At 42.7% G+C, this 25,710-nt stretch overlaps 3 protein-coding genes and 1 long non-coding RNA gene across 5 annotated transcripts; 2 read left to right on the top strand and 2 right to left on the bottom strand.

Moving 5' to 3' along the window:
- Window positions 1–299: 299 nt before the first annotated feature.
- atp2a1l (ATPase sarcoplasmic/endoplasmic reticulum Ca2+ transporting 1, like) lies at window positions 300–13,591 on the top strand. The gene is made up of 23 exons (XM_086064345.1): window positions 300–559; window positions 992–1,009; window positions 1,664–1,746; window positions 3,005–3,109; window positions 4,367–4,505; window positions 6,865–6,945; window positions 7,406–7,491; window positions 7,571–7,868; window positions 8,294–8,460; window positions 8,543–8,631; window positions 8,824–8,926; window positions 9,009–9,140; window positions 9,293–9,409; window positions 9,482–9,700; window positions 9,791–9,902; window positions 9,977–10,200; window positions 10,278–10,498; window positions 10,634–10,836; window positions 10,913–10,998; window positions 11,078–11,211; window positions 11,292–11,409; window positions 11,561–11,678; window positions 12,924–13,591. The coding sequence occupies exons 1-23, from the start codon at window positions 442–444 to the stop codon at window positions 12,938–12,940; spliced, it is 2,988 nt and encodes a 995-aa protein (XP_085920471.1). The 5' UTR covers window positions 300–441; the 3' UTR covers window positions 12,941–13,591.
- A 396-nt stretch (window positions 13,592–13,987) lies between these two features.
- On the top strand, window positions 13,988–21,819 carry LOC147156472 (uncharacterized). Its single transcript, XR_015091552.1, has 3 exons — window positions 13,988–14,079; window positions 20,959–21,426; window positions 21,545–21,819. It is a non-coding gene; the product is annotated as an uncharacterized LOC147156472 (long non-coding RNA).
- Window positions 14,038–17,637, bottom strand: LOC147156473 (sulfotransferase 1 family member D1-like). Its single transcript, XM_086063773.1, has 7 exons — window positions 17,427–17,637; window positions 15,899–16,027; window positions 15,711–15,808; window positions 15,521–15,647; window positions 15,361–15,455; window positions 14,968–15,148; window positions 14,038–14,756 (listed from the first exon to the last, which is right to left on the bottom strand). The coding sequence occupies exons 1-7, from the start codon at window positions 17,575–17,577 to the stop codon at window positions 14,644–14,646; spliced, it is 894 nt and encodes a 297-aa protein (XP_085919899.1). The 5' UTR covers window positions 17,578–17,637; the 3' UTR covers window positions 14,038–14,643.
- LOC147156471 (sulfotransferase 1C4-like) lies at window positions 20,363–24,200 on the bottom strand. Of its 2 annotated transcripts, none has more exons than XM_086063774.1 (7): window positions 24,028–24,200; window positions 22,565–22,693; window positions 21,851–21,948; window positions 21,644–21,770; window positions 21,487–21,581; window positions 20,867–21,047; window positions 20,363–20,586 (listed from the first exon to the last, which is right to left on the bottom strand). In XM_086063774.1, the coding sequence occupies exons 1-7, from the start codon at window positions 24,176–24,178 to the stop codon at window positions 20,474–20,476; spliced, it is 894 nt and encodes a 297-aa protein (XP_085919900.1). In that variant the 5' UTR covers window positions 24,179–24,200; the 3' UTR covers window positions 20,363–20,473. The 2 variants fall into 2 exon arrangements, with proteins under 2 accessions (XP_085919900.1, XP_085919901.1); XM_086063775.1 differs by lacking the exon at window positions 24,028–24,200 and adding an exon at window positions 23,168–23,380.
- Window positions 24,201–25,710: the final 1,510 nt, after the last annotated feature.

Here is a 25,710-nt window from a genome sequence, read left to right as displayed (position 1 = left end):
AGATCCCATTTTCATCTGCGGTGACACCCCCCACCCAACCCCCCCCCCCGACCCACCACTACCGCTTCACCTCCTTTCCCCAAATCCAAGCCTCCTTGTACCCCCCTGTTCCTGTCTCACCTCCTTATCGCTCCACCTCACGCCACACCCCTCGCCAACGCGAGCCCTCCCAGTCGCCATGTGCGCCCCCCATGTTGGTATGCGAAGGCGTGTGCCGGCAGGGGGTGTCCACCAATCCCAGAACCCTCTAGGTGGTATAAAACCCTGAGCAAGTATGCACTTATTCGCTCTTTCCGTCAGACCAGCACTCCTGAATCGGAGGGTGCCACTTAAGGGCGAGGGTGGTGGATCAAGGGTGCACACACTTGTAGACGAGTAGACCCAACAAGAGAGCGTGGACAGGAACCGTCGTACGGCCCGTCCTTTATCTATCCCATCAGGATGGACAACGCACACATGAAGTCCCCGGCAGAATGCCTGGTTTACTTCGGCGTCAACGAGCACTCGGGTCTGACCCCCGACCAGTTCAAGAAGAATCTGGACAAGTATGGCTTCAACGGTAAGACTGCATTGACTCTGCAAGAGTTGGGGGGAGGGGGAAGGGGGTCTCGGCTTGCGCGGCGATGGCTTTTTGAGCGAGGCCTTGCGACAGCTGCTTGACACGCAGCGAGACATTGAGAAGCGGAGATCTTTGAGGGCTTTGAGGGGCTATTTAAAGATAGCCAAAGAAGATGGCTGAAGAGCGAGAGAGACAGGTGACAGGCTCAAGAAGCTCCCTGGCTGATATATGGGGCCGGGGAGCTCGGGTAATTTTAGGCAGGGTTCAAAGGGGGCGGCCCTTGGATGGCTTTAGGGTTAAATGATATGTAACATGATTGACCGTCAATGACTTAATTATTGTGGACTGCTTTGGAGTCAACGAACCTTTCGTACGCATTAAGCTGAATCACTGAACTGTTTTTTTTTTTTCTCTCCTCTTCTTCTCCTCCAGAGCTGCCCGCTGAGGAGGGTAAGTGTTTAAAGCCCACCCACAAAACACCTCAAACATTCATCTTCACTTCGATTCTTAATGATCCGGGTCACGGTGAACCCAAAGGGTTAAATTGAGGTAAATGGACTCTTCTTGTTTTGGACGAAGACGTTTCGCCTTAAGTCCAAAAAAGCTTCTCCAAGTCAGAATTTCAAGTGCGGAGTCTTCCCAATTGATCCAAAAGGCTTCTTCAGTTCTACAACCAGAGATTTCACACTTGAAATCTAAAACTGAAGAATTCCTTTTGGATCATTGATCCTGAACGCTTCTTCAGTTCTAAAACCAAAGATCGCAAACCTAAAATCTAAAACTGAAGTAGTCCTTCGGATTATTGATCCTAAAGGCTTCTTCAGTTCTAAAACCAGCGACTTCACACTTTTAAAGTCTTTTGGATCCTTAGGCTTCCCTATTTTAAAACCAAAGACTCAACACTTAAGATTTCAACCCAAAAGAGGCCTATTGGATTCTGGTTTACAGGTGCAAGGTCTTCACAAGAAGAGTCCAGTCGCCTCGATTCAAACTTTGCGGGTTCATCTTTACTTCATTTTAGTGGTTGACTGCACGATCCTTACCATTCAAGACTTTTGACACGCAAATACATGGTGGATTTGTCCTTTGTTTGCACATCTTTAGGCAAGACCATCTGGGAGTTGATCGTTGAGCAGTTTGAAGACTTGCTGGTCAGAATCCTGCTCTTGGCCGCCTGCATCTCTTTTGTAAGTAAACGCCGGGCACGCTGCCCAACCATGTCCATCATTTTAAATCCAGACTCTAAAACTCCATTGGTGTGAGGGACAAAAAAGTCCTGTCGAGACTTCTTGATACTCCCCCCCCCCCCTCCCCCCTCTCTCCGGTTCGTCTTCCAAGACCCCTCAGTGTATTTCGGAAGATGACAACTTGAGACAAATTGCGTGTCGTAGGAGGAGAGGTGTATTAATTCCGGCAGCCGGCTTTCACCGCCAGCTGTCATGATGGCCTTAGAAGGCAAATATTGAGGGGCGAGAGGGAGGGTTGGAGGTCATGAAAGTGAAGAGGGGGGGTGCTGAGGGGGAGGGAGGAGGGGCCGGAGTGGGGGTTATTTTAAGGGCAGGCCCAAGCTGAGGAGAGAAACTGAATCCTTCGGGAAAGGTCAGGACTCAAGGAAGGAACGATGGGCCCTGAGTCGCAAGGACGTCCAGATCCAATTAATATCAATGATGTCACCCAATTATGACTCCCACCTGTCATTTTTATGACTCATTTATTAAACGTTTATTACACTACTAGTATTTTCAATCATCACTTAAGTGCAGTAATGTCCTCTCTGCACATCACTTGGCAAACAATTTCTAACACCGAAATGTTTTACGGTAGTCAATTTCTAATGCATTGATTTTTTTATTTTTTATTGGTATGACTTTTTTTTAATAATCACATTTTTCCAACCATGAAACAGTTCAGTGTCTGAAATTTAATTCACCTTTTGTTTATGGAACATACTAAAACCAATTCAATATGCTCTAAGCAGTTAAAAAATAAAATAAAATCAATCGAAGTTAATAATAGTTATAAAATATTAGAATTCAAATAATTTGATAAAAGATTAGTGTGAAATAATAACAATTCTATGTAACTTAACTAAAATATTTCATAGAAAAATATTTTTGACAATATTTTATTCATATTATTATTTTGATAATTTGACACATTTTAATTAAACTTTTTTTTTTTTTTTACATTTTAACAAAAATAATTTCAAATAAAAGTGTATTTTTTTCCGTTAAAAAAAATCTTTCAACGTTTTACATTTTTCTCATAGCATTTAGAACGTTTAATGTCATTATAATATGCACCAGTCCAATTAGAATCAGCGGGCCATAAATGGCTCACGGGCCGGACTTTGGACACCTCCAACCTAAATAAAATAGCTGACAGTATTTGATTCCCCTTAATTGAGACCCACTTTGATGAGCGACCCTCCCTTTGTCCTTCAAGGTTCTGGCTTGGTTCGAGGAAGGCGAGGAGACCGTCACCGCCTTCGTGGAGCCCTTCGTCATCCTCCTCATCCTCATCGCTAATGCTGTGGTCGGAGTGTGGCAGGTCAGTGCGGTGGAGGGACGGGACGGGTTTCGGGACGGGTTTCGGGGTGCCTGGCTGGCACATTGGGCAATAACACGCCGATCGCGTTACGGTGATGTCAGAAGGCACACGGACGAGCTCCGGTTACCTCGGGCAGCCAACTGGAACGCCATCACTTTTGCAGCGGCGAGGCTTAAAATAGCCTTCGGGATGCTTGGGACGGCGGCGTTGCACCATTTAGCGCAACGTACATAAACAATGTCACACATGTCACTTTATATGCCACAAACAGGGAAAACAAAATAAGAGCTGCCTTAATATTGCATTGGCTGTGGTGATAAAAGTTCAAATTTATTTTATTTATATATTTTTATTGGGGAATAGCTTAGTATTGACGCTTTACCGCTGTTGACATGACCTCTCTCTATTTACATCTTTTGAAAATTATTTTTCCGTCATGTCAACATGATCAGATGTCAAAAAAAAAAGTACCTTATTTTGGCAAGTTAAAAAGTAGAAAGTACAAATATCAGTTCGCAAGCTGAGCCGTGATTGGTCGTTATCTGAGCCCCGAGCAACTATGATGTCATTTCAAGTCGACAGTAAGTGGCAAAATGGCCGCCCCCCCCCCCCCCCGAGATGGATAAAAACCTTCTTTTTTTTGTAGCGGAGCTCATTGTCTTTTGCAGGCATGTTTTAACTCATGCATTTGCTCCATCCATAATATAACTTTATTTAAAAATAAAATAAACAAACATAAAAACTAAAACGAAATATTGGGAGTGGATTAGACTACTCCAACCCAATGTTATGTTTATAATACCATAAAGGAACTAAACGCTATTTTTAATGTTGAAATTGTTATCCGAGTGAGTTGCGAAAAATCACCGAAATTGAAAAGTCAGCATTATTAAAGCACTCTATTAATACTTTGTCTACCAAATGTGTTAAGCCCTCCGTGCGTACGGCAGATGTTGCGCAATCAGGTATTGGCTGATTCCTACTGTAGCGCTATTCAAACACCTCCGCAGGCACGCGCGCGGCTAAAGCGCTTGGCACCGCTGTCGGGCATTTGTCAGCGGAGGAACGTGGTCACGCCCATGCCAAGGCTTTTTTCTGAATGAGAGCATTTATCATTCTTCATTGTCAGCCGCGGAACAATGCGTGACGAATAAGAGCGCACGCGGATGACCCGCCGCTTTGTTTATATCCGACTCGGCCGCGTAGACGATCCCGGTGGCTTGAAACGAATTTTGTGCGTGTGCCCCCCCCCCGCAGGAGCGTAATGCCGAGGATGCCATCGAGGCTCTCAAGGAGTACGAGCCTGAGATGGGCAAAGTCTACCGTTCTGACAGGAAGAGCGTGCAGAGGATCAAGGCCAGGGAAATTGTCCCTGGAGACATCGTGGAGGTGTCCGGTAAGGCGTCATCGCAATTTTTGGGGGGGGGGGGAGATATCGTGGAGAACGATGACACCCAACCACTCAGTCATCGGAAATGAGCCAACTTCACATAATTGTTTACTACAAATAATTTTGGCACTTAATTTAGTGACATATCCACTTGTCTTAACATTTTTGTTTGGTGGTGTCTGTCAATTATTATTATTTTTGTTTTATAAATAATAATAATAATGCTCACTTTTGATTGACAGAAAGTGTAAAACAAGTATATTCAAATACTGCTCAGAGGAGGACACTACCACAAAAAAAAAAAAGAATGTTAAATAAATCCCTGTCTGATAAAATTGAGCATGTTTATATTATTATTATTATTATTATTATACTATTTTGACCTCATAACCAAACTCACACATGAGAGTTGTTTCTAATATTTTGATGAATCTATTAAGGTTCAATTTTTAATAAATAAAAAAAAGATTGTTAAATAAATCACTTTTTGATAGTGGCGATCACAATTGAGCATGTTAATATTTATTATGATGATTATTATTATTATTATTATTATTATTATACTATTGTGGCCACATAACCAAAATCACACTGAGAGTTGTTTCTAATATTTTGATAAATCTATTAAGGTTCAATTAAAAAAAAGAAAAAGATAAATCAATCCCTTTCTGATGGTGGCAATCAAAATTGAGCATTTTGTATTATTATTAAAAATTTAACCTTAATAGATTTATCGAAATAATAGAAACAACTCTCAATGTAATTTTGGTTATGAGGTCATAATAGTAGAAAAAGATAAAATATATACTGTATTGTTAAATAAGTACAGTGTCAATCAACCCTAAGAATTATTTTGTATGTATTGGACCTTATTAGATTTATCAAAATATTAGAAACAGCTATCAGTTTAATAGATACCTCGCTCTCTTTTTTTTTTTTTTAGTTAACCTGAGATTTTAGGGGTGCAACCCAAAATTTAGACCTGCGCACAAAATCACAAATCTTCTAAATATTCACATTTTCACTGGGCTGCAAAAAATTCAAGAATTTAAAAAAAGAAAGAATCTTTATTAGTCACATGTGCAAGTAGATGAAAAATGTATGCCTTAAATTTTAGGGGCGAAATGCTACCATTTAGCAGCAACCTGGAGCCATGATTGAACCTAATTAGAGTGATTAAAATCAATATATTAGAAACATCTCTCATTGGGATTTTGGTTCGTCTTCAAAAAAAAAAAAAAACAGCTCCCACTTGGATGCAACCACAATAGTAAACATGTGAACTACCTCTTTGTCAGTTTCATTTCAAACTTCATTTCAGATCTTATTAGATTGACCAAAATCAAAATATTACAAACAGCTCCACAATCATAAACAAGCGCTGTCGTTAAACAAGTACCCCTCTCAGAGCATTTTTACATTTAATGCAACGTTTTAATTTACCGCGCCCTTAACGAAGCAGCGGCCCATCAACAGACCCACGATTTGATCTGCGTGGTGAAAACAGAAGGCCCGAGCGTCATGTCTTTTTAAGGCAATGCCAAGCAAGGGCCGCTGGAGCTGCCGCTGGGCTGTGAAAACATGCTGAGTGGAGGAAAACAAAATCACAAAGTATAAATATCCTGGCTAGCACCTGCCGCACCTCTTCTCCCCTCCCCTTGTCCACGTACACCTGTTGCCCCTCTGGCTGACAACCCAACACCCCCCCCCCTCCCCCCATTGCGCTTCATTCTGGCCAGGCATCGGTTTACCCTCCGCACCCTTACGAAATCCATGGATCAAGTATAGAAATGCTGCGAGGGTCTCCCTTACAGTCACTTGAATATTATGGGGTGTGAAAATAATTAATGTTCTTGCAGAAGGTCATCATATTTACGCAGCCAGTGTGCCTATTCGCATTAGGTACACCTGCACGGTTCAACACAATAGTATACTGTACATATTGTTAAAATGGAATAGCAGGATTCTAGATACATAGGCCGGAATTACCATAATTTAATACATTTACTGATAAATTTATACAATGTCGTTTTTCTCACAATGTTAATAATTTGGAAGTAATATTGTTGGAATATATATATATGTGATTCTGTTTGGCTTTAGCCTCAGGTGCTAGTTAGCTAGCTCCCATGGTGCTCGTTTACCTGCTAGGGAACTAGCTAGCTAGCTAGCTAGCACTAGGGGCTAAAGCCAAACTGTGGCAGGGTTTTTACTTCCTGGACTTGGATTTGCCACCTATTTACATCATGTATAGTGCAAGTGTACCTAATGTAGTGGCCGATGTAGTGTTTTGCATCCTAGAGGCAAGTCTGAAGAATAAAAAAATGAAGTCGATGCTAACCATTGTATTGTATGTGATTCCCAGTTGGTGACAAAGTCCCCGCTGACATCAGACTTGTTTCCATCAAGTCCACCACCCTGCGTGTTGACCAGTCCATCCTCACTGGTAAGCGATACACAAAACAGTCTGTGGTAGTTCAAATTTAAATTTTAGGGCGAACTGAAAAATGCGCTATATAACGTTAATGGGTGATCTCTGAAATTTTAATTGCACAGCAAAATCACAAGATACGTTTGGTCCATGAAAATTTCAGGAAACGTCAATGCCATTCCGTGACTCTTCCGGTCTCTCTGTATCTCTATTGGAAGCTGTTGATGACACACCAATCAATTTACTGGTTTACGAACATCTTTGGAAATGTATTGGTCGATTCATGGATCAACCACATTTTGCCATTTATTTCTTTGTTAGAGATCAGCAAGTTGTGCAAAAAGTACTAAAACATTGATCAGTTGGACATCAAAAATTAAAAGTTCGCCTGTAAAGACTATACTTACCCATTTATGTGTCTTTTCCCAAAAATCCAATGTTAGGTTTCATAGCAAATGTCCATTTCCCCTGTCAGGTGAGTCCGTCAGTGTGATCAAGCACACCGAGGCTGTTCCCGACCCCAGAGCCGTCAACCAGGACAAGAAGAACATGCTTTTCTCTGTAAGCTTCCTTTCGCCGCCATCATTTCTGCCGTCCCTTCTGCGTAGTCCTCAGCCTCATCCCCTCGTCTCCACCATAGGGCACCAACATCGCTGCCGGCAAGGCCGTCGGCGTGGCCATAGCCACCGGAGTCTCCACCGAGATCGGCAAGATCCGCGACCAGATGGTCGCCACCGAGCAGGAGAAGACCCCTCTGCAGGCCAAGCTGGATGAGTTTGGCGAGCAGCTGTCCAAGGTCATCTCTCTGATCTGCGTCGCCGTCTGGGCCATCAACATCGGCCACTTCAACGACCCCGTCCACGGAGGCTCTTGGATCCGCGGTGCCGTCTACTACTTCAAGATCGCCGTCGCCTTGGCTGTGGCCGCCATCCCAGAGGGTGAGACGAACACGCACGCAAGTCTGTCGTCCGATTTGCCACGCTCTAGAGTTTCTCCTACGGTAGGGTTCACCAATTCCGATCCTCGAGGTTCAGAGTCCTGCAGGTTTTAGATGTTTTTGCCCACGAGCACACCTGATTCATATAGTCAGCTCATCAGCATGCCTGATAACGATCCTGATCTTTAGTATCAGGTGTGTTGGTAGGCAGAAACATCTAAGACCTAAAGGACTACGGACCTCAAGGACCGTAATTGGTGAACCCTGCCCTATGGTATTTCAAGTGTTGAAAATATTGGATAACAAGACACGGCAGTGTCAGTTTTGTCATATACGTAAGATAAAATACAGTATCCAACAAGTTACACCTCAAAATACTGTAACAGTAAAACAAAAAACCAAACAAGGTCCTCCTACGTGTCTCAGGTCTGCCCGCTGTCATCACCACCTGCCTGGCCCTCGGAACCCGTCGTATGGCCAAGAAGAACGCCATCGTCAGAAGCCTGCCCTCTGTGGAGACCCTTGGCTGCACCTCTGTCATCTGCTCCGACAAGACTGGCACCCTCACCACTAACCAGATGTGTGTGACCAAGGTGAGTCCAGTGGGAAAGTCCTTGAGACCATAGCAAGTTGTTTACCAGGCTCCGTGACGCCTGACAAGTTCCTGTTCTGCAGATGTTTATTGTCAAGGACGTCGAGGGCAGCCACGTTGAACTCGATGCCTTCGATATCTCCGGATCCAAGTACACCCCTGAGGGCGAGGTGTAAGTTGTCAATTCTTAACCAGAATTTCTTAGGTTGTACAATATGATAAATGAGGTACCTCGATCCAGCCCAGTTCAAATGGATTTTTTACGTCTATAGCCGTCAATGGCACTGAATGAGCCACTATCACATCAACATCACAATTATAGAAAAAAAAACACATCTCTGATTTATCCTTCCTTGGTGTGCAGTTCCCAGGCTGGTGCAAAGACCAACTGCAGCGCCTACGACGGTCTTGTGGAGCTCTCCACCATCTGCGCCCTGTGCAACGACTCCTCTCTGGACTACAACGAGGTAAGGCCCGCGATTCCCTTCCATCGTTCTCGTTACGTGACGTGGAACGGCCAGGACTCATCGCTGCCTTCTGCCTCCCCAGTCTAAGAAGATCTATGAGAAGGTCGGTGAGGCCACCGAGACCGCCCTGTGCTGCCTGGTTGAGAAGATGAACGTGTTCAACTCCAATGTGAAGAACCTGTCCAGAATTGAGAGGGCCAATGCTTGCTGCTCTGTAAGATTCCTCTTGAAAATGGATTTTTGCTGCTTGAGTAGATTCTTGTATTCCCCATACACAGAAACCAATTTTTTGGAACAGATTCAAGGCATTTCAGCTCATTTCAGTTAGAAAATGTGAACAGAAATCTAATATTTCTTACTCTACAGGTCGTCAAGCAGCTCATGAAGAAGAACTTCACTCTGGAGTTCTCCCGCGACAGGAAATCCATGTCCGTGTACTGCACTCCCACCAAGGGTGACGGCGGTGCCAAGATGTTTGTGAAGGTCGGTGCCTTTCTCTCGAGCCAAATGTTTCAACTTCCCTAGCGCGGGCGTCAAAACAACCTGCCTCCACAGGGTGCCCCTGAAGGCGTGATCGAAAGGTGCATGTACGTCCGCGTTGGCACCACCCGCGTCCCCCTGACCAACGCCATCAGGGAGAAGATCATGTCCGTTATCAGGGACTGGGGTACCGGCCGCGACACCCTGCGTTGCCTGGCCCTGGCCACCTGCGACAACCCTCTGAAGCCCGAGGAGATGAAATTGGAGGACGCCACCAAGTTTGCCGATTACGAGGTGAGAGCTTGATGACATTGCAAGTCAAATATATCCAAGAATGACAAGGTCTGACCCCTCTCCCCCATCCTTGGCACCTTTTCTTCACAGACTGACCTGACCTTTGTTGGCTGCGTGGGAATGCTGGATCCCCCTCGTAAGGAGGTGTCTGTCTCCATCGAACTGTGCAGAGCTGCCGGAATCCGTGTCATCATGATCACTGGTTCGTATTTGGTTGTATCGCCTGTAACTGTCACACCCGTGACCATCACTAATTTAGATCCTGTCAATCTTCAGGTGACAACAAGGGAACCGCCATCGCCATCTGCCGTCGCATTGGCATCTTCGGCGAGAACGAGGATGTGGAAAACAAGGCCTACACCGGCCGCGAGTTTGACGACCTGCCCGCCCACGAGCAGCCCGAGGCTGTCCGCAGAGCTAGCTGCTTTGCCCGTGTGGAGCCGTCCCACAAATCCAAGATTGTTGAGTTCCTGCAGGGTTATGATGACATTACTGCCATGGTAAGACGTCCACCAAACATGACGATTGTGACCAACCTCAACCAGACAACAAACACTGACTTGTGGTCTCGCCGTAGACCGGCGATGGTGTGAACGATGCCCCCGCCTTGAAGAAGGCCGAGATTGGCATCGCCATGGGCTCTGGCACTGCCGTTGCCAAGTCTGCCTCTGAGATGGTCCTGGCTGACGACAACTTCTCTTCCATTGTGTCTGCTGTTGAGGAGGGCAGAGCTATCTACAACAACATGAAGCAGTTCATTCGCTACCTCATCTCCTCCAACGTGGGTGAGGTCGTCTGGTAAGCAAGGTCATCGGGGAAACCGTCGGCCCAAGGCGTGACTCGACTCTCGACAAATGGCCGCCTTTGTTTGCGTCTGTGGTGATCCAACACGATCATTACCTTCAGATTTTCTGCCTTTGTTTGTCTTGCCAGTATCTTCCTGACTGCCGCTCTGGGTCTGCCCGAGGCTCTGATCCCCGTGCAGCTTCTGTGGGTCAACCTGGTGACTGACGGTCTGCCCGCCACCGCTCTGGGCTTCAACCCCCCTGATCTGGACATCATGGGCAAACCCCCACGTTCCCCCAAGGAGCCCCTGATCTCTGGCTGGCTGTTCTTCAGATACATGGCCATCGGTGGTACGTGGTTTATAGAGATCGTGGTCTTTCGTTGAAATGTTGTTGTTTTTTTACCCACACTCGTGGCCTTCTGCAGGATACGTTGGCGCTGCTACCGTTGGCGGCGCTGCCTGGTGGTTCCTGTACGACAGCACCGGTCCTGGAGTCACCTACCACCAGCTGGTAGGTATTTGTCTCTTGATCATGTTGGCAAGCCTCCGTGTTCCGACACGCATTGAACCCCCAAATCTCCTCCCCTCAGTCCCACTTTATGCAGTGCCACGACGAGAACGAAGACTTCACCGGCGTTGAATGTGAAACCTTTGAGGCCTCTCCTCCCATGACCATGGCTCTGTCCGTCCTGGTCACCATTGAGATGTGCAACGCTCTCAACAGGTACTTCCACAAATACAGGAGTGTGAACAGCCAGCAGTTCTGCGGCGGAAGGAGATTCATTCTTGTTCGTTCTTCTCTAGCTTGTCTGAGAACCAGTCCCTGATCCGCATGCCCCCATGGAGCAACTTCTGGCTTCTCTCCGCCATGACCCTCTCCATGTCCCTGCACTTCATGATCATCTATGTTGACCCTCTGCCCGTAAGTTCATCGATGCAGACACTTGATTCCTTTCCCCTCCCCCCCCCCCCCCCTATCAGTTGCGGCGACTTGCGTACTTCCTGTTTCTGTGAGAAATAGTCGCCATTGTTTCTTTCCACGCTGCACCACTGACTCTCAAACAATTCCTCAGATGATCTTCAAGTTGACCCATCTGAATGTAGAACAATGGCTTATGGTCCTCAAACTTTCCTTCCCCGTTATCTTGATTGACGAGGTGCTGAAGTTTGTTGCCCGTAACTACGTTGAGTGTAAGTATTTGTGAATTCCACCTTTTTCATCCACTGATTTCAAGGTTTAACTTTTTTTAACTCCATTAACAAATTGTGATCCCATCCTCCAGGTTCAATCAAACCTATCATACCATTCACCCTCCATTCATTCTCACATTAACCCTTTCTGTTCATTTCCAGGCTAATTCAGTCTACCATCACCTTTAGCCTGTAACTAAAGTAAGGTACTATAAATCAGCCAAATACTGCAACTATTTGTTGTTTTAATGCATGTCAGTGTTTCGTTCCCATATGTCCGCGTGCACATCTGTCAGTCATGTGCATAGTTTGCCTACTATACTATTTGGAGCTATGTGTTTTGCGTGCATTAACTGATGTCACATGGCATCAGCGAGTGGTGGCTTCCGTGGTGAGTTAAGTTTCAGTTTTCCGCATTTGCATTAGAGCACATTAGCACTCGCTCTGTAGTATTATTCGATACAGTGGTGCCTTGACTTGCGAGTTTAATCTGCTCCATGACTACGCTTGTAACTCAGAACACCTGTTTTTCGCAGAGAATAAACAATACGTGCCTGCGAGGGTTGTTGCTTGCTTTGGCTGCTTGTGTTCAAAGGTTTAAAAATTATCGCAACATCGATGCTAGTTTCGTTAGCCCGTCTAAGGGATTTTGCATTATGCGTTAGCATTTAGCTAGCAGATTTTTGTAATATAATTCTCTTTATTTTATTTTTAAAGTTAGTTTTTTTTTTTTTGAGAGTGGCAATAAAAAGTACTTTAATTTTTATTTTCTTAAAAAAAAAAAAAAGATTGTTCAGTACTCCAGTCCTCAAAGCGCAAATATTTGCTCACAAGACAAAAAAAAAACTTGTAAGTCGGGTCACTCTTAGGTTGAGGTACCACTGGAATTGTTTTTATTTTTTTTTATATATAGCTTTCTAAATTAGATCTACAATAGTGGCTAAAGTTCCTTGCATTTTTAATTATGGACGACATTATTGTTAGAAAAAGCTTTATGTGTCATACACATTTTCAGTAGTAAGTCGCTTGCTTTTGTTAGATTTGATGTGAAAAAAAGAAATTCACATTGATCCCCAATCATATAATGCATTGGAGAAAGCTTGTTTCCCGCGCTTGGTTTCCGTCCGTTTTTTGGGGAAACTTTCCCAAAAAAACATTCGCAAAGCTACTTCTAGTCCTTGTCTTTTTTCGTTTTTTATCGCAATTCCGTTACCCATTTGTGACTGATTCCTTTTCTCTCGACAGGTACAGGAGCTAAATAAGAGATGTAGAAGAAGGAGATCTTAAAAGGGTTGGATAGAAACAGTTGGAGAAGAGCAAAGAGAGAGAAAGAGAGAAAGGAGCATCGCAACCACGAGGCCCAACTGAACCAACCAACAGAGGAGAGAAGATAAAATTACAGGGAAATGTGCAAAAAAAAATCAACAAAATGTCTCAAAAATCTATATAAAAATAGCCTCTATATAAGGAAGGAGATTGAAATTTAAAAAAAGGGAGATGTCCCTGTAAATTCAGTATCAAAGTATTTAAGATTTTATTCTAAGAAATGATGTATTAAAAGTGACTTTTTTGTTAAACTTGGATATTCTCAGCTGTTGTGTTTTTGTGTCCTCTGTCCATTTTCCTATGATAGATTTTTCAGCTCATGACTTTTACTCTTTTTAGTCTTTACCGCCTTCGTGCAGGCGCCCTGCTTCAGGGCGAGCGCTGCACAGTGTGCTGTAGGGTTGCATTAATGACTTCATGAAGGGCAGAAAAGCCAACATCCATCCAGCGGCCGGGGGCTTCTGCTCTATAGGCTAGCCTGCAATCAGTGGTCTGTTGACACACGTTGGGCATGTCCACGCAGTCTCAACACTTTTGGTCTTATATATTGTTTACGCGATGAGATGAAATAAAATGATGATGACAAACTCGTGTATCTGTATTGCTGAGCATGTTTTAGTGCTTTTGAATGATTTTTTTTATTTTTTTATTTTATTAACCCGTTTCAATAAGTGTTTTAAACCCAGGCTTGAGAAGGGAGTCGTTGTTTTAAGATTTGATTAGTGAAGAATCACACTTTGTCTCTGTTGCCCTTTATGAGTAAAATCTTTTTTTTTAATTACCAAATTATCCTGAGAAGAAAAAGGCAGAACACAACAGTGATAAACACGAGTTCAATCACATGATCAAAAATCATCAAACATTTCAAAATGTGTTATGTTAATCATAAATGAAAAAGTTATGCAGTGTTGCAGGCGGCGATGCTACTTGGGCTGTCATTGGTTAAATCCAAGTCACATGATTTATAGACACCATGGTGTGGATTTTTTTTTCTTTTTGCCATTTTTGGCAAAATTGTTTTGTAGGCTGTTGTTCCAGTTTCACTCAAAAAAAGGCGAGAAAGACAACAACTGTGGTAGGTAAACTTTATATTTAAAAACAAAACAAAAACGTGTCCACCAGTTATAGTTTAGCTGCTTTTGTCAATTTATTTATATGCTAGCTATGCTCACTCATTCAATTTAAAATAGCATGTAGTTTAGCTCACTTCATTTGACGCACTGTACGTAAATGTGTCAAATGTGTATGTTGTGATTCATCTGTAATCTACTGTTTGAGCCTTTTGGGAAATGATTTGTTAGCCATGCTCGTTAGTACACTATGGCCAAGGAGAAAACGCTAGTGATATGTGCTAACATAAGTGCCACCCATAGATGGCAGTTTCACCTGTCTTCAAGCTCGTAAAGGTTCACGTGGATGTTTGAATATTAACCACAAGAATGTTACAGAAACGCCGTGTAAAGCGTAAACAATAATACAGCCCGTTGATTTGGTTGAAAATCATTTAAACGGTTGGTGTCCATAGTGCCCCAAATATGATCAGAAGAAGCTAAAAGGTGATGTTATTCTTCAAAATGGTTGCGACAACAGCAGAAATAAGTCAAGCACAGCAGAAGCCATTGAAACGCTGTGGAGCTCGTTAGAACTGTGTTCTGAACGGGATGTGGACTTGCTTCATTTTCTTCTTGTAGTCTTCATCAAATTCTGCTGACTGCTCAAGCGTAAAATGATTTTTCCAATCACCAACGTCTCCTGTTGAGGGCAAAAAGAAGAAAAGGTGAATCTGTTTTGTGAAAATAAGCATTTGTTTGTGTTGCCTCATATTTTCCCCATACATTTATGACAGGAAAGAGGTTGATTAAAATTGTAATTCTGATCATAAATCTGAGAGAAATGCAGTAACTCCCCAAGCCTGTAGAGGCCACTGTTGTCCTATAAAAGTACTTGACTCATGTTGAATGACCTTTTCTCATGAAGCTGGAGATGGACTGGTCAAAAACAGTCTTGGGAAGAAAGGTGTAGTTGACCATTGGGTTCTCCTTCATGGTCATAAAGGTGGTCAGCTCTACAATGCGGCTGATGACATCATCAGAGAGGGACAAGTCCAGGTACTTCATGATTCGCTCCACTTCACGCCGAGGATTCTGGGAAGGGGAACAAAAAGAGACGTTTATACATTTAATTTTTAATGTTGGGCTTGTAAGATGATCACACATGCATCTCCTGCCACCGCGAACCCAGGGAGCCCCAAGTGGCAGTTGTGGACAGGTACAAAGCAATGTGGGAATACTGTATAACTAGCTTTTAATAGTTTTACGTAACAGAAAAGCCTTGAGAAGAGGTATTAAATCACCACCTCTTTCATGTCTTCATAGAAGATGTAAAGGATGTTCTTCTTCTCTCGCTCTTCCCAGTAACCTTTCACATGATCGTACCAGGAGCCATACCCCACTGCAGAGACAACGTCAGGGAGTCAGCGAAATGGTCAAACGGTCGTCACGTCGCTCGTATCTTACACTGTCCACGCATGAACTTTTGGATGTATCCGTCCCAGGGTCCAGGCGTAGGACTGGTCAGATTCATCTGATGAAAGTAGTGGTAGCTCACCACGGTGTCCTTAGCGTTGCGCGCAACGTAGATCGTCTTTAAAAACCCACGTCATAATATTAAATGAGGTCCGGTTCTGAGTTAATCACATCAGCTTACTTTGCACTTGTTTTCCCAAAAGCCGTCCGGAAGCAGCTGAAACGGCAGATGTGTCTTAATGACTCTCGGCGGATCCATTTCCTTCAAGAGAGCCAGACCTGATGATTTCAAAGCAAATTTAGCGAGTGTCAGTGTGCACTATTTGTTCCACTGTATAATCTAAAGAGATCCAGTTGTGGTCTACTTACCCGATTCTTTGAACAGATGAGAGGAAACCTCCAGGAAAGGGTGTCGCTTGATTATTGAAGCTCGTCTGCAACGCTCAGCATCTCCGTTATGAAGAAGCAGGTCAACTATCTCCTGGGTCCATGTTGTCCCTTAGTACCAAAATGTACAAGAACACATGACTTACATCTCTAGGACATCTTTAAATCTCATTCACTGCCATTGACGGCTATAGACGTCAAAAATTCATTTCAACTATTTCTATTAGTTTCACATTTTTTCCCCACTTTTTTAAACAAGAGTATGAAAACCTAGAAAAAAATGTATTGTACGTTTAGAACAGATATAAAATTTGTGATTAATCGTGAGTTAACTATTGAAGTCATGCGATTAATTACAATTTAAAAATGTAATCGTCTGACGGCCCAAATTTTTTTTCTTTTTTGTTTGATTACCTAATTAATTAAACTCAAGATTAATCACAAATTGTATATCTGTTCTGTATGTACAATAAAAAAAAAAATTCTAGGTTTTCATTCTCTTGTTAACAAAAGTGGGAACTTTTTTTACGGCTATAGATGTCAAAAATTAATTTGACCTATTTCTATTAGTTTAACATTTTCCCCAGTTCTGTTAACAAGAGTATGAAAACCTAGAATTTTTTAATTGTATTAGAACAGATATAAAATTTGTGATTAATTGTTAATTAGTTAACTAGTGAAGTCATGCGATTAATTACGATTAAAAATGGTAATCGCCTGACGCCCTTAATTTTTAATAATGTTTTCTTTTTCTTTTCTTTTTAAATAAAGATTCTTTAAAAAAATATACAATTATTTTATTTTTATTTTTAAAGAAAAGATTATTAAAAATTAGGGGTGTCGGGATTACATTTTGTAATCGTAATTAATCGCATGACTTTACGAGTTATGTCACGATTAATCACAAATTTGATATCTGTTCTAAATGAACAATAAAAAAAATGTTTTAGGTTTTCATACTCTTGTTAACAAAAGTGGGAAAAAAATGTGAAACTAATAGAAATAGTTCAAATGAAGTTTTTCTTTCCTTTTTCTTTTCTTTCCTTTTTTTTGTTTTTTTATTATTTTCTTCTTTTTTTTTGTTTTTTTATTTTAAAAAAAAGTTCAAATGAATTTTTGATGTCTATAGCCGTCAATGGCAGTGAATGAGTTAAGGGTCACAGGGGAGCTGTAGCCTATCACGGCTGATTCTGGACAAGAGGCAAGTTGCGCTCTGGACTGGTCGCCAGTCAATCACAGGGCACTTTGAGACAAACAACTCACATTCACACTAAGGACAATGTCGAGTGTCCGGTGGACATTAAATGCTTCATTATGGAATGAGGAAGTGAACTGGAGCGCCTGGAGAACGATCAAAAAGGGACCGCATGCAACGCAAAACAGGAAGGTCTTAGATGAGATTCAAACCAGTAACCCTTCATTGTGAGGCGGACTAGCCACATACCTATGTGCTAAGAAAAAGAAAAAAAAGACCAGAGAACCATGAGAAGAAGCAAAACACTTGGCAAACCTGATTTAGGGTAAGAGGAGATGAGTAGGTCCGATGGATGCGGACAGAAAGCAGACACGGCGTCAAAGCCTTCGGCAATGTGGTCCGGAAGAGGAATCCCTTTTACCGGGACCAGGAGGCAGCGACAGACGACGGTCTGGTCGTCTGGCATGACTGATGTGGAAATGTTTTGTGTTTGTGGAGCAACAACAAAAAAATTATGTAGCTCTTTCAGTATGGTAGTTCTGAATGAAGTCCTTTCGCTCTCTCGGCACTATTACTATAACCTGTACCACACCCAAAATACAAGCAAGAGAAACCCTTAAGGCACTTTTAATCTGACTATATGTAGATTTAGATAGTAATTTATTGGTCCCCCTGAAGGGAAATTCATCTTCACTGACTGTGTATTCCAAAGAGGACACTATTCACATTGTACATTGCGATGGCGGATGTGGGATGAAGTATTGATGTAGTGGATTGGTGATGTCTCATTCGATGGTTTTTGCTAAGCAAGTAATGAACCTGTTGCTAAGGTCTGTGAGATTCGGTGTTTGCGGGTGACTGGCAGTCCTTATTGGCATCTTTTTTGAATGCCCGTTGTGTGCTGATCAAAGGTAGATTTATTGTCCAGAGTTTTACATCTGTCCAGTGTCAACTGTTTCAACTGTACTTATTATTATAGCCATTCCCTACAACTTTTTTGACCCTTACCCACAAACTCTTCCCTAGTCTTAACCCATAACCCTAAAGTCTGAACCATATCGTAAACACACACAGTGACGACAAAATTTTGAAATGAAATCCGTTACTCACATCCTTAACCCGTCCACCGTTCTTGCCCCCAAAACATACCTTTATACCCAAATTGGTTCACATCAAGAAGAACATGACCAAAAATGACGTTTGATGAAATTTTTAATGCATGTACGTTCATGTTTTTAACTCTTTGACCGCCATATATTATAAAACGTTTAGTAAAAACCTACGGAGGGGCGCCGAGGACGTTAAAAGACGTTCACTATGGGTTTTTTTGGAAACGGGTGGAGGAAAGCCTTGGGCAGCTGTGTATCAAGTATCAAGCAGATCTAGTTAGTTTAATGACTCGTTTTGGCCCCGAGATGGCAGCGATGACTTTCTTTGCACAAGGTTAGGTGGGCCGCCCACCGTGGGCGTCAGTAGAAGACGTGAGGCGGAGCTAGAGTGTTGAGGAGACAATGTCTGATGATGCAACAATGGCTGTTGAAGCAACCGGTTGCAAGCAGCTCACGCTTGAGCATTTTTTTCAAAGACGGAAAGCATCGATCAATACTAAAAAGCGCATTGATGTCGACGATGATGATGACTCCGAGCTTGACGCCAAAGTTGGAAGCCTTGACGCGACCGTTATGATCACGTAGTAAGCCTCACCGGCTAGCGCTGCTAACGCCGGGAAACGCGCAGCACAACCGACCGGGTACATCTGCACAAGCGGAGATTCGATCGGGCGATGGAGAGTTGTCGAAAAGCATCGACCAATGCACATTGATGATGATGATGATGGTGAATCCCAAGGTTGACGCCACAGTTGGACGCCACAGTTGGACGCGGCCTTTATTCTCACGTCATAAAGCCTCACCGGCTAGCGCTGCTAACGCCGGAGCTGCACAAGCGGACATTCGGTCGGACAATGAAGAGTACCCCGAGTCCAATGCATATTCATCGGAGGAGCGGGTACAGTCTGATCACGGAGAAGACACTGGTTCTGGACTACGATGCCACCATGAATGGAGTGGATAAGATGGATCAGAACATCTCTTACCACCCGGTATAGCAACTGAAGGACATGAGGAAGCCAGACGTAACACCACCGTAACGTAACCGTAACATGATCCTGATAGGAGACTTTATGGCAACACACACTGCAGTATATACTTGCTATTCCCCGGAAAAAACGTCCGGCAAGAAAGTGTAGCTTCTGCACGCGAAGAGGCAATCGCAGTGAAACTAATCTGTTGTGCAAATCATGTTGCGTCTCCTTGCACGCAGGGGAGTGTCGTTAAAAACTGTCGTTGAAACATCCACGTATTTGTAAATAGCACCACAGTTGCACACATTTGTAAATAGTTTGCCAAATTGTTGTCAAATTGTTACACTGTTGAATGTAAATAAACGTATTTTGCTATCAAAAAAACACTTTTTCATTCTTGGTGGTAGTGTTTTATAGAAGTAAAGCACTATTTAGGTGTTTGTGGCATCATTCATGGACAAAAAGAAGTGTAAAATTCACTAGAGTTTATGAAATAAAATTGTTTCACTAAAAGCTTGATTTCTCCGTATTTTGGTCCAAAACAAGCGCATTTGGGTGAAACTAACCATTTTCTATTGTTGATTACTAAAGAACGGAATAAGATAGAAACAAACTTTTTTTTCTGATGAAAGATTCAATCTTTCATTTGGTAGTATGTGTGTTTCCATAGTCCAAACAGAACATTTTCTGTGGACCTTGAAAGATCAGTCAAAATGCTTAAATCGGCTGGCACTGACAGCATCCCTTTTCTGAAAACGTCTGGCAGTCAAAGAGTTAAGCATCGGGTTATGCAGAACACTGAACATTTTGGGTCCTACTGTGAGCACTGTGTTTGTTGAACATGTTTTGTTAAGTCAACCATGAATCTTTCATGGGACAAATATGGTTAATTCAATATTGTGACAAGCAAATGACATTACATTAATTAAAAAATATTATCTTGCACGTTATTGGACTGCGTTACTGTGGTGTCTTGAGATACAAGTTTAGTTTGTTCCGCGACCACAAGTGTAACTCGAAACACTCACATCTAAATCCGCTTGTGTAAAACTGTGACTATCAATGCTAATTGTTAGCATGTCAGTGGCTAGCATCATTCTAGCAGGGCCCTTTCTTTTCGGGTGATTTTCTTTGTGTTGTTTAATTTGACGAATCGATCAAATTCAACTGACCATGAAGCAAACTTTTTATTTCACTGCGATGCTACACTGCAGTCGTAACACGCAACAACACAAATAACTCAAGCTCAGTGGAACCCATTGAAATGATGTCAATCTTTTTAGAGCTGCGTTCTGAACGGCATGTTGACTTGCTTCATTTTCTTCTCGTAGTCCTCGTCAAACTCTGCTGCCTGCTCAGGTGTAAAATGATTTTTCCAATCACCAACTTCTCCTGTTATGGACAAAACAAATGGAAGAGACACACCAGTTTGTTACGTTATGCTGACAATGAGACTAAATCCTAAATTACGCCTCTTCGGACATGTTGAGATACTCTAAAGAAAGAAGAAAATAGATTCCTATTTATCATAAACATCAGTCAAAAAATAATAATTATATATATATATATATATTAGGAGTGTTCACTAGAATATTAGGCAATATTATATCACTAGGCAATTCACACCCTTAATATATATATATATATAGTGGTTTCATAAAGGTTTAATGACCTTTTCTCATGAATTTGGAGATGGACTGATTGTAAATCTCTTTTGGAACTGAGCTCTGGTTGACCATTGGATTGTCCTTCATGTTTTTGAAGGTTGTCAGCTCCACAATGCGGCTGATGACATCATCGGAGAGAGACAAGTCTAGGTACTTCGCGAGTCGTTCCACTTCACGTCGAGGATTCTGGGCGGGGGAACGAAAGGAGAGGAAATTCTAAGTCGATAATGCATTTAAGAAATTGTATGTACAGGCTTGTATTAACTACCCCAATGAATCCCCTGCCACCCAGAACCCAGAGAGCCCCAAGAGGCAGTTGCGCGGACACAAATACTGACTGAGCTCCTTGAGCCTAGTAGTAAAACAGAGTCTTGACATCCCAGTCCACACCCCCAGAACATGAAACCACGGGATCACTGGAAGTGCTACATCGCAAGTTCATCGACAGCCCAAGAAACCCCCTGACCAGTCCGGCCAGAGTGCACAGGTTCAGGCCAAGGTCACAAGGCAGGAGGATCCCATCTGGCACCACCATCACAGCAAACTACATCATCGCCTTGGAGAAGTAATGCCCTACCCGAGCCCAAGAGTTATGACAAATGACTAGGGAGTTATAAGCCACTACCTCTTTCATGTCCTCATAGAAGATGTAATGGATGTTCCTCTTTTCTCGCTCCTCCCAGAAACCTTTGACATGATCGTGCCAGTAGCCCCATGCCACTGCAGAGACAAGATTCATGAAGTTGCTGTCCTGGTCATATAGTCCTCATGTCTCTACTTACATTCTCCATGCATGAAATTCTGGATGTAGCTCTCCCAGGGTCCAGGATCAGGAATTAAAGTATTCATCTTCTGAAAGTAGTATAAGCTCACCATGGTGTCCTTAGCATTGCGTGCAATGTAGATCATCTTTGAAACGCAAGTCATGACATTAAATGATGGCGGTTTTAAGTTGTCACCCCTGCAGGTGCTTGGCCTTATCAACTTACTTTGCATTTGTTGTCCCAAAAGCCGGCTGGAACCATCTGAAGCGGCAGATGGGTCTTAATGATTCTTGGGGGATCCATTTCCTTCAGTTGATCGAGACCTGATGATTTATGGCAAAGCAGATCAGTGGTACCTTGACTTATGAGTTGAATTTGTTCTGTTACCAAACTCGTAACTCAATTCACTCATGTATTAAATCGGTTTTCCTCAATGAAATGAAGAAATACCAGTCCAACCCTCGAAAAGTGTTTTAACAAGAAAAACCAGAAGAAACATTTTGGCTGATGTCGTTTTCTTGGCCTAACAGGAAGTAACTGAGAGGGTTTTTCCGCTGGTTGGTCTAATACTATTAGCACTTGGAAATCACAATGTGGCATCTGGCATCAATCGCCACAATGCTAGTCTCGGATTGAAATGTTTTCAACTCAAGGGTGCCTCGCGTTGCGCCGCGCGCCTTTCTTGCCCTCCCTTTTAACAATTTTCCATTATTTTTTCTAACCGCGTCCTACACTCACCGACAGACGTGACAAATCCACGTCTAGAGAGTAAAAACCCTGCCGCAGTTTGGCTTTAGCCACAGGCGGTTCTACCCAACCGGATTCGTTTGCCTACTGGCCAAGTAGAAGCATTTGGACCCGGATTTGCCACCTCTGCTCACTGGACATTCATTTGGAATACCTATACAATCGAATGACATCCAATAGAGTTCTACACACCTGATTGTCTCCATACAACAGTGGTAGCCTCGAGAAAAACAGTCCGGGCGCTTATTGGAGCTCGTCTGCAGATCTCAGCATCTCCGTCATGAAGAAGCAGGTCAACTATCTCCTGGGTCCACGTTGAGCCTTAAGAGACACATCTTGATCAGATCTTGGACAACTTCCGATGCATTATGAGATCCAGACACCATTTTCACACCTATAATTATCTATACAGCTCGTCCTTATTTGAGTCGCGGGGGAGCTTTGGAGCGTGTCGCAGCTGACATTGGGCCAGAGGCAGTTTACACTCTGGAATGGTTGCTGGCCAATCGCAGGGCACATATAGAGACAAAAAAAAACAATCTTGCCTGTGGACAATCTAGAGTATTCAATGAACTTAACATGCATGTTTTTTGAATTTGTGGAATGTAACTGAGCTACCTGAAGAAAACTCGCGCTGCAAAGGGAGAACATGCAAATGACACACAGGAAGGTCAGAAATGTGATTCAAGCCCGTAAAACCAAGACCGTGAGACACCTTCAGTGATATCATTTTTTATCAAAATAATACATCACCCCAGAAAAGGACCGCAACAACAAGCATAAAAGAAATCAAACCTGATTTAGGGTAAGTAATGATGAGGATATCCGATGGATGCGGACGGAAAGCAGACACTGCTTCTAAGCCTCCGGCGATGTTGTCCGGCAGAAGGATCCCTTTTACCGGGACCAAGTGGGCGCAACGCATGACGGTCTGGTCGTCTGACATGACTGAGATCAAAACGTTTTGTGGAATGACAAAAAAAATTGTTGCCGTCGTCCTTTCTGAGCGGTAGGTAGATCTGAATGAATACCTTCAGGTAATATTTAAGGTCTTGTAATATATGAATATTTGCCTTGGAGATGCTTTAAAACAACAAACCCTTTGTGTGCAGTGTCAAAAGCACCACACCCAAATGCTGCTTATATTTTTGTTCTTAACCCGAACTTACCTTTGACACAGCTCTACCTATCCTACTCCTAACTGATAAACCGAAAACCAAATCCAACAATGACTTTAACGGCAACCCTAATTGTAATCATAGCCCTAAATATCATCTACTCTTTTTAATTTCACCGAAAGTTGCTTCAACAAGAGACACTTTCTTGGGCCAGAGGCAGTTTACACTCTAGAAGGGTTGCTGGCCAATCGCAGGGCACATATAGAGATAGAAAAAAAAACAATCTTGCCTGTGGACAAGCTAGAGTATTCAATGAACCTAACATGCATGTTTTTGGAATGTGGAAGGTAACTGAACTACCTGAAGAAAACTCGCGCTGCAAAGGGAGAACATGCAAATGACACAAAGGAAGGTCAGAAATGTGATTCAAGCCCAAAAAAACAAGACTGTGAGACACCTTCAGTGATATCATTCTACATCTAAATGATACATCACCCCAGAAAAGGACCGCAACAACAAGCATAAAAGAAATCAAACCTGATTTAGGGTAAGCAGTGATGAGGATATCCGATGGATGCGGACGGAAAGCAGACACGGCTTCTAAGCCTCCGGCGATGTGGTCCGACAGAAGGATCCCTTTTACCGGGACCAAGTGGGCGCGACGCATGACGGTCTGGTCGTCTGACATTACTGAGATCAAAACGTTTTGTGGAATGACAAAAAAAATTGTTGCCGTTGCCCTTTCTGAGCGGTAGGTAGATCTGAATGTATACTATTATATATGAATATATTCTAGGTCTTGTAATATCTGAATATTTGCCTTGTCGATGCTTTAAAACAACAAACCCTCGGTGTGCAGTGTCAAAAGCACCTTACCCAAATTATAATCAAGAGGTATGTTTGACTGCTTATATGTTTGCTCTTAACCCGAACTTTGTTACCTTTGATACAGCTCTACCTATCCTACTCCTAACTGATAAACCGAAAACCAAATCCAACAATGACTTTAACGGCAACCCTAATTGTGATCATAGCCCTAAATATCAACTACTCTTTTTTATTTCACCCTTGGATCCTGGTCCAAATGGATCAGGACTTTGACCTTGACAAGGTTAGCCACTTAACTGTGAAATCCATCACTCACAATTCACTTGATCAGCTTTTTTTAAGCGCACACGGCGTCATAGTGTTTGGCCATGTGGTCCGGAAGAGGAATCCTTTTTACTGGGACCGAGACAGATCGAGGAATGGCAGTCTGGTTGTCTGCCATGACTGAGGTCAAAACGTTTTGTGGAACAACAAAAAACTGTTGCTATAATAGTCTATGTCCGGTATCAGAGTATTTTCCTTGCAGCTCCTGCTGATTTGGTTGAAAAACAAAAAAAATAGAGTGGGCGGTGGCAATATAGCACCACACTTAAAATATAAAAGGGAGAAGCTGGAACGTAGGTGCTTATTGTTTTTTACTGTAGGATTGTGCTGAACAAGATTCTTAGAGTCTTATTGCCGTTTCCACAGAGAATATGATCGAATCTTTCACGACAGCTGGCTGGATAGATTCAAACAAAACAGAAGGTTTTCAGGCATAATACAATGTACGTAATACAGCCATTCATTCATCATTCATTCATCCTCCAAACCGAAATACAAAATGATGTTTGAATTTTACTCATCCATTTCATTCAATTCTGGGCGTGGACGTATTTGTTTAGTCAACCGTGTCTCACTTGAGATTCAACTTAGGTGCAGTCAATATTGTGACAAGCAAATTACATTGCATACATTATTTAAATAATTCCTAAAAGATTGTGTGTATTACATCATTTATAATAGCCACATTCATGCTACAAATTGAGTGGCCAAGGGTAGTAACAAAGCATCATACAAGCTATACCTAATATATTGCTAATAGTTTCAGTTGTCTTCTTTATCTCTTTTAGAAGCTTTATGGTAGATTTCTTTTTTTTTTACCCGAAAGTTGCTTCAACAAGAGACACTTTCTTGTGTCGCATCAGCTAGCCACAGAAAAAAAATACATTTAATATGCTGCTACGGTATGTTAGGAAATTGAAGACTTGTTTCCCCGTGTTCATAATGTTGATTATCAAACTCAGACAATGAGATCGGTGAAATCAGGATTTATTTTACATAAGCTTATGGACACATGAGATCGACTGAACGCTGATATTAGCCCCCTCATGTGTAACCCCCCTTCTCCTG

Source organism: Leptonotus elevatus, chromosome 20, assembly GCF_054856555.1.
Source record: "Leptonotus elevatus isolate MCC_2025b chromosome 20, RoL_Lele_1.0, whole genome shotgun sequence".
NCBI classification, from domain to species: domain Eukaryota; kingdom Metazoa; phylum Chordata; class Actinopteri; order Syngnathiformes; family Syngnathidae; genus Leptonotus; species Leptonotus elevatus.
Note: the sequence above shows the minus strand (reverse complement) of the source record. Positions and strands in the feature narration are given on the sequence as shown.

Coding starts and splice junctions, on each gene's coding strand:
- atp2a1l (XM_086064345.1), top strand. CDS start 442: ATGGACAACGCACACATGAAGTCCCCGGCAGAATGCCTGGTTTACTTC. Junction 7,492..7,570: donor AGAAGAACATGCTTTTCTCT/GTAAGCTTCCTT, acceptor TCTCCACCATAG/GGCACCAACATCGCTGCCGG. Junction 8,461..8,542: donor ACCAGATGTGTGTGACCAAG/GTGAGTCCAGTG, acceptor CCTGTTCTGCAG/ATGTTTATTGTCAAGGACGT.
- LOC147156471 (XM_086063774.1), bottom strand. CDS start 24,178: ATGTCAGACGACCAGACCGTCATGCGTCGCGCCCACTTGGTCCCGGTA. Junction 22,694..24,027: donor CACTGCTTACCCTAAATCAG/GTTTGATTTCTT, acceptor GTGTCTCTTAAG/GCTCAACGTGGACCCAGGAG. Junction 21,582..21,643: donor GAATTTCATGCATGGAGAAT/GTAAGTAGAGAC, acceptor TTGTCTCTGCAG/TGGCATGGGGCTACTGGCAC.
- LOC147156473 (XM_086063773.1), bottom strand. CDS start 17,577: ATGCCAGACGACCAGACCGTCGTCTGTCGCTGCCTCCTGGTCCCGGTA. Junction 15,456..15,520: donor AAAGTTCATGCGTGGACAGT/GTAAGATACGAG, acceptor TTGTCTCTGCAG/TGGGGTATGGCTCCTGGTAC. Junction 15,149..15,360: donor TCTATGAAGACATGAAAGAG/GTGGTGATTTAA, acceptor TCCCCTTCCCAG/AATCCTCGGCGTGAAGTGGA.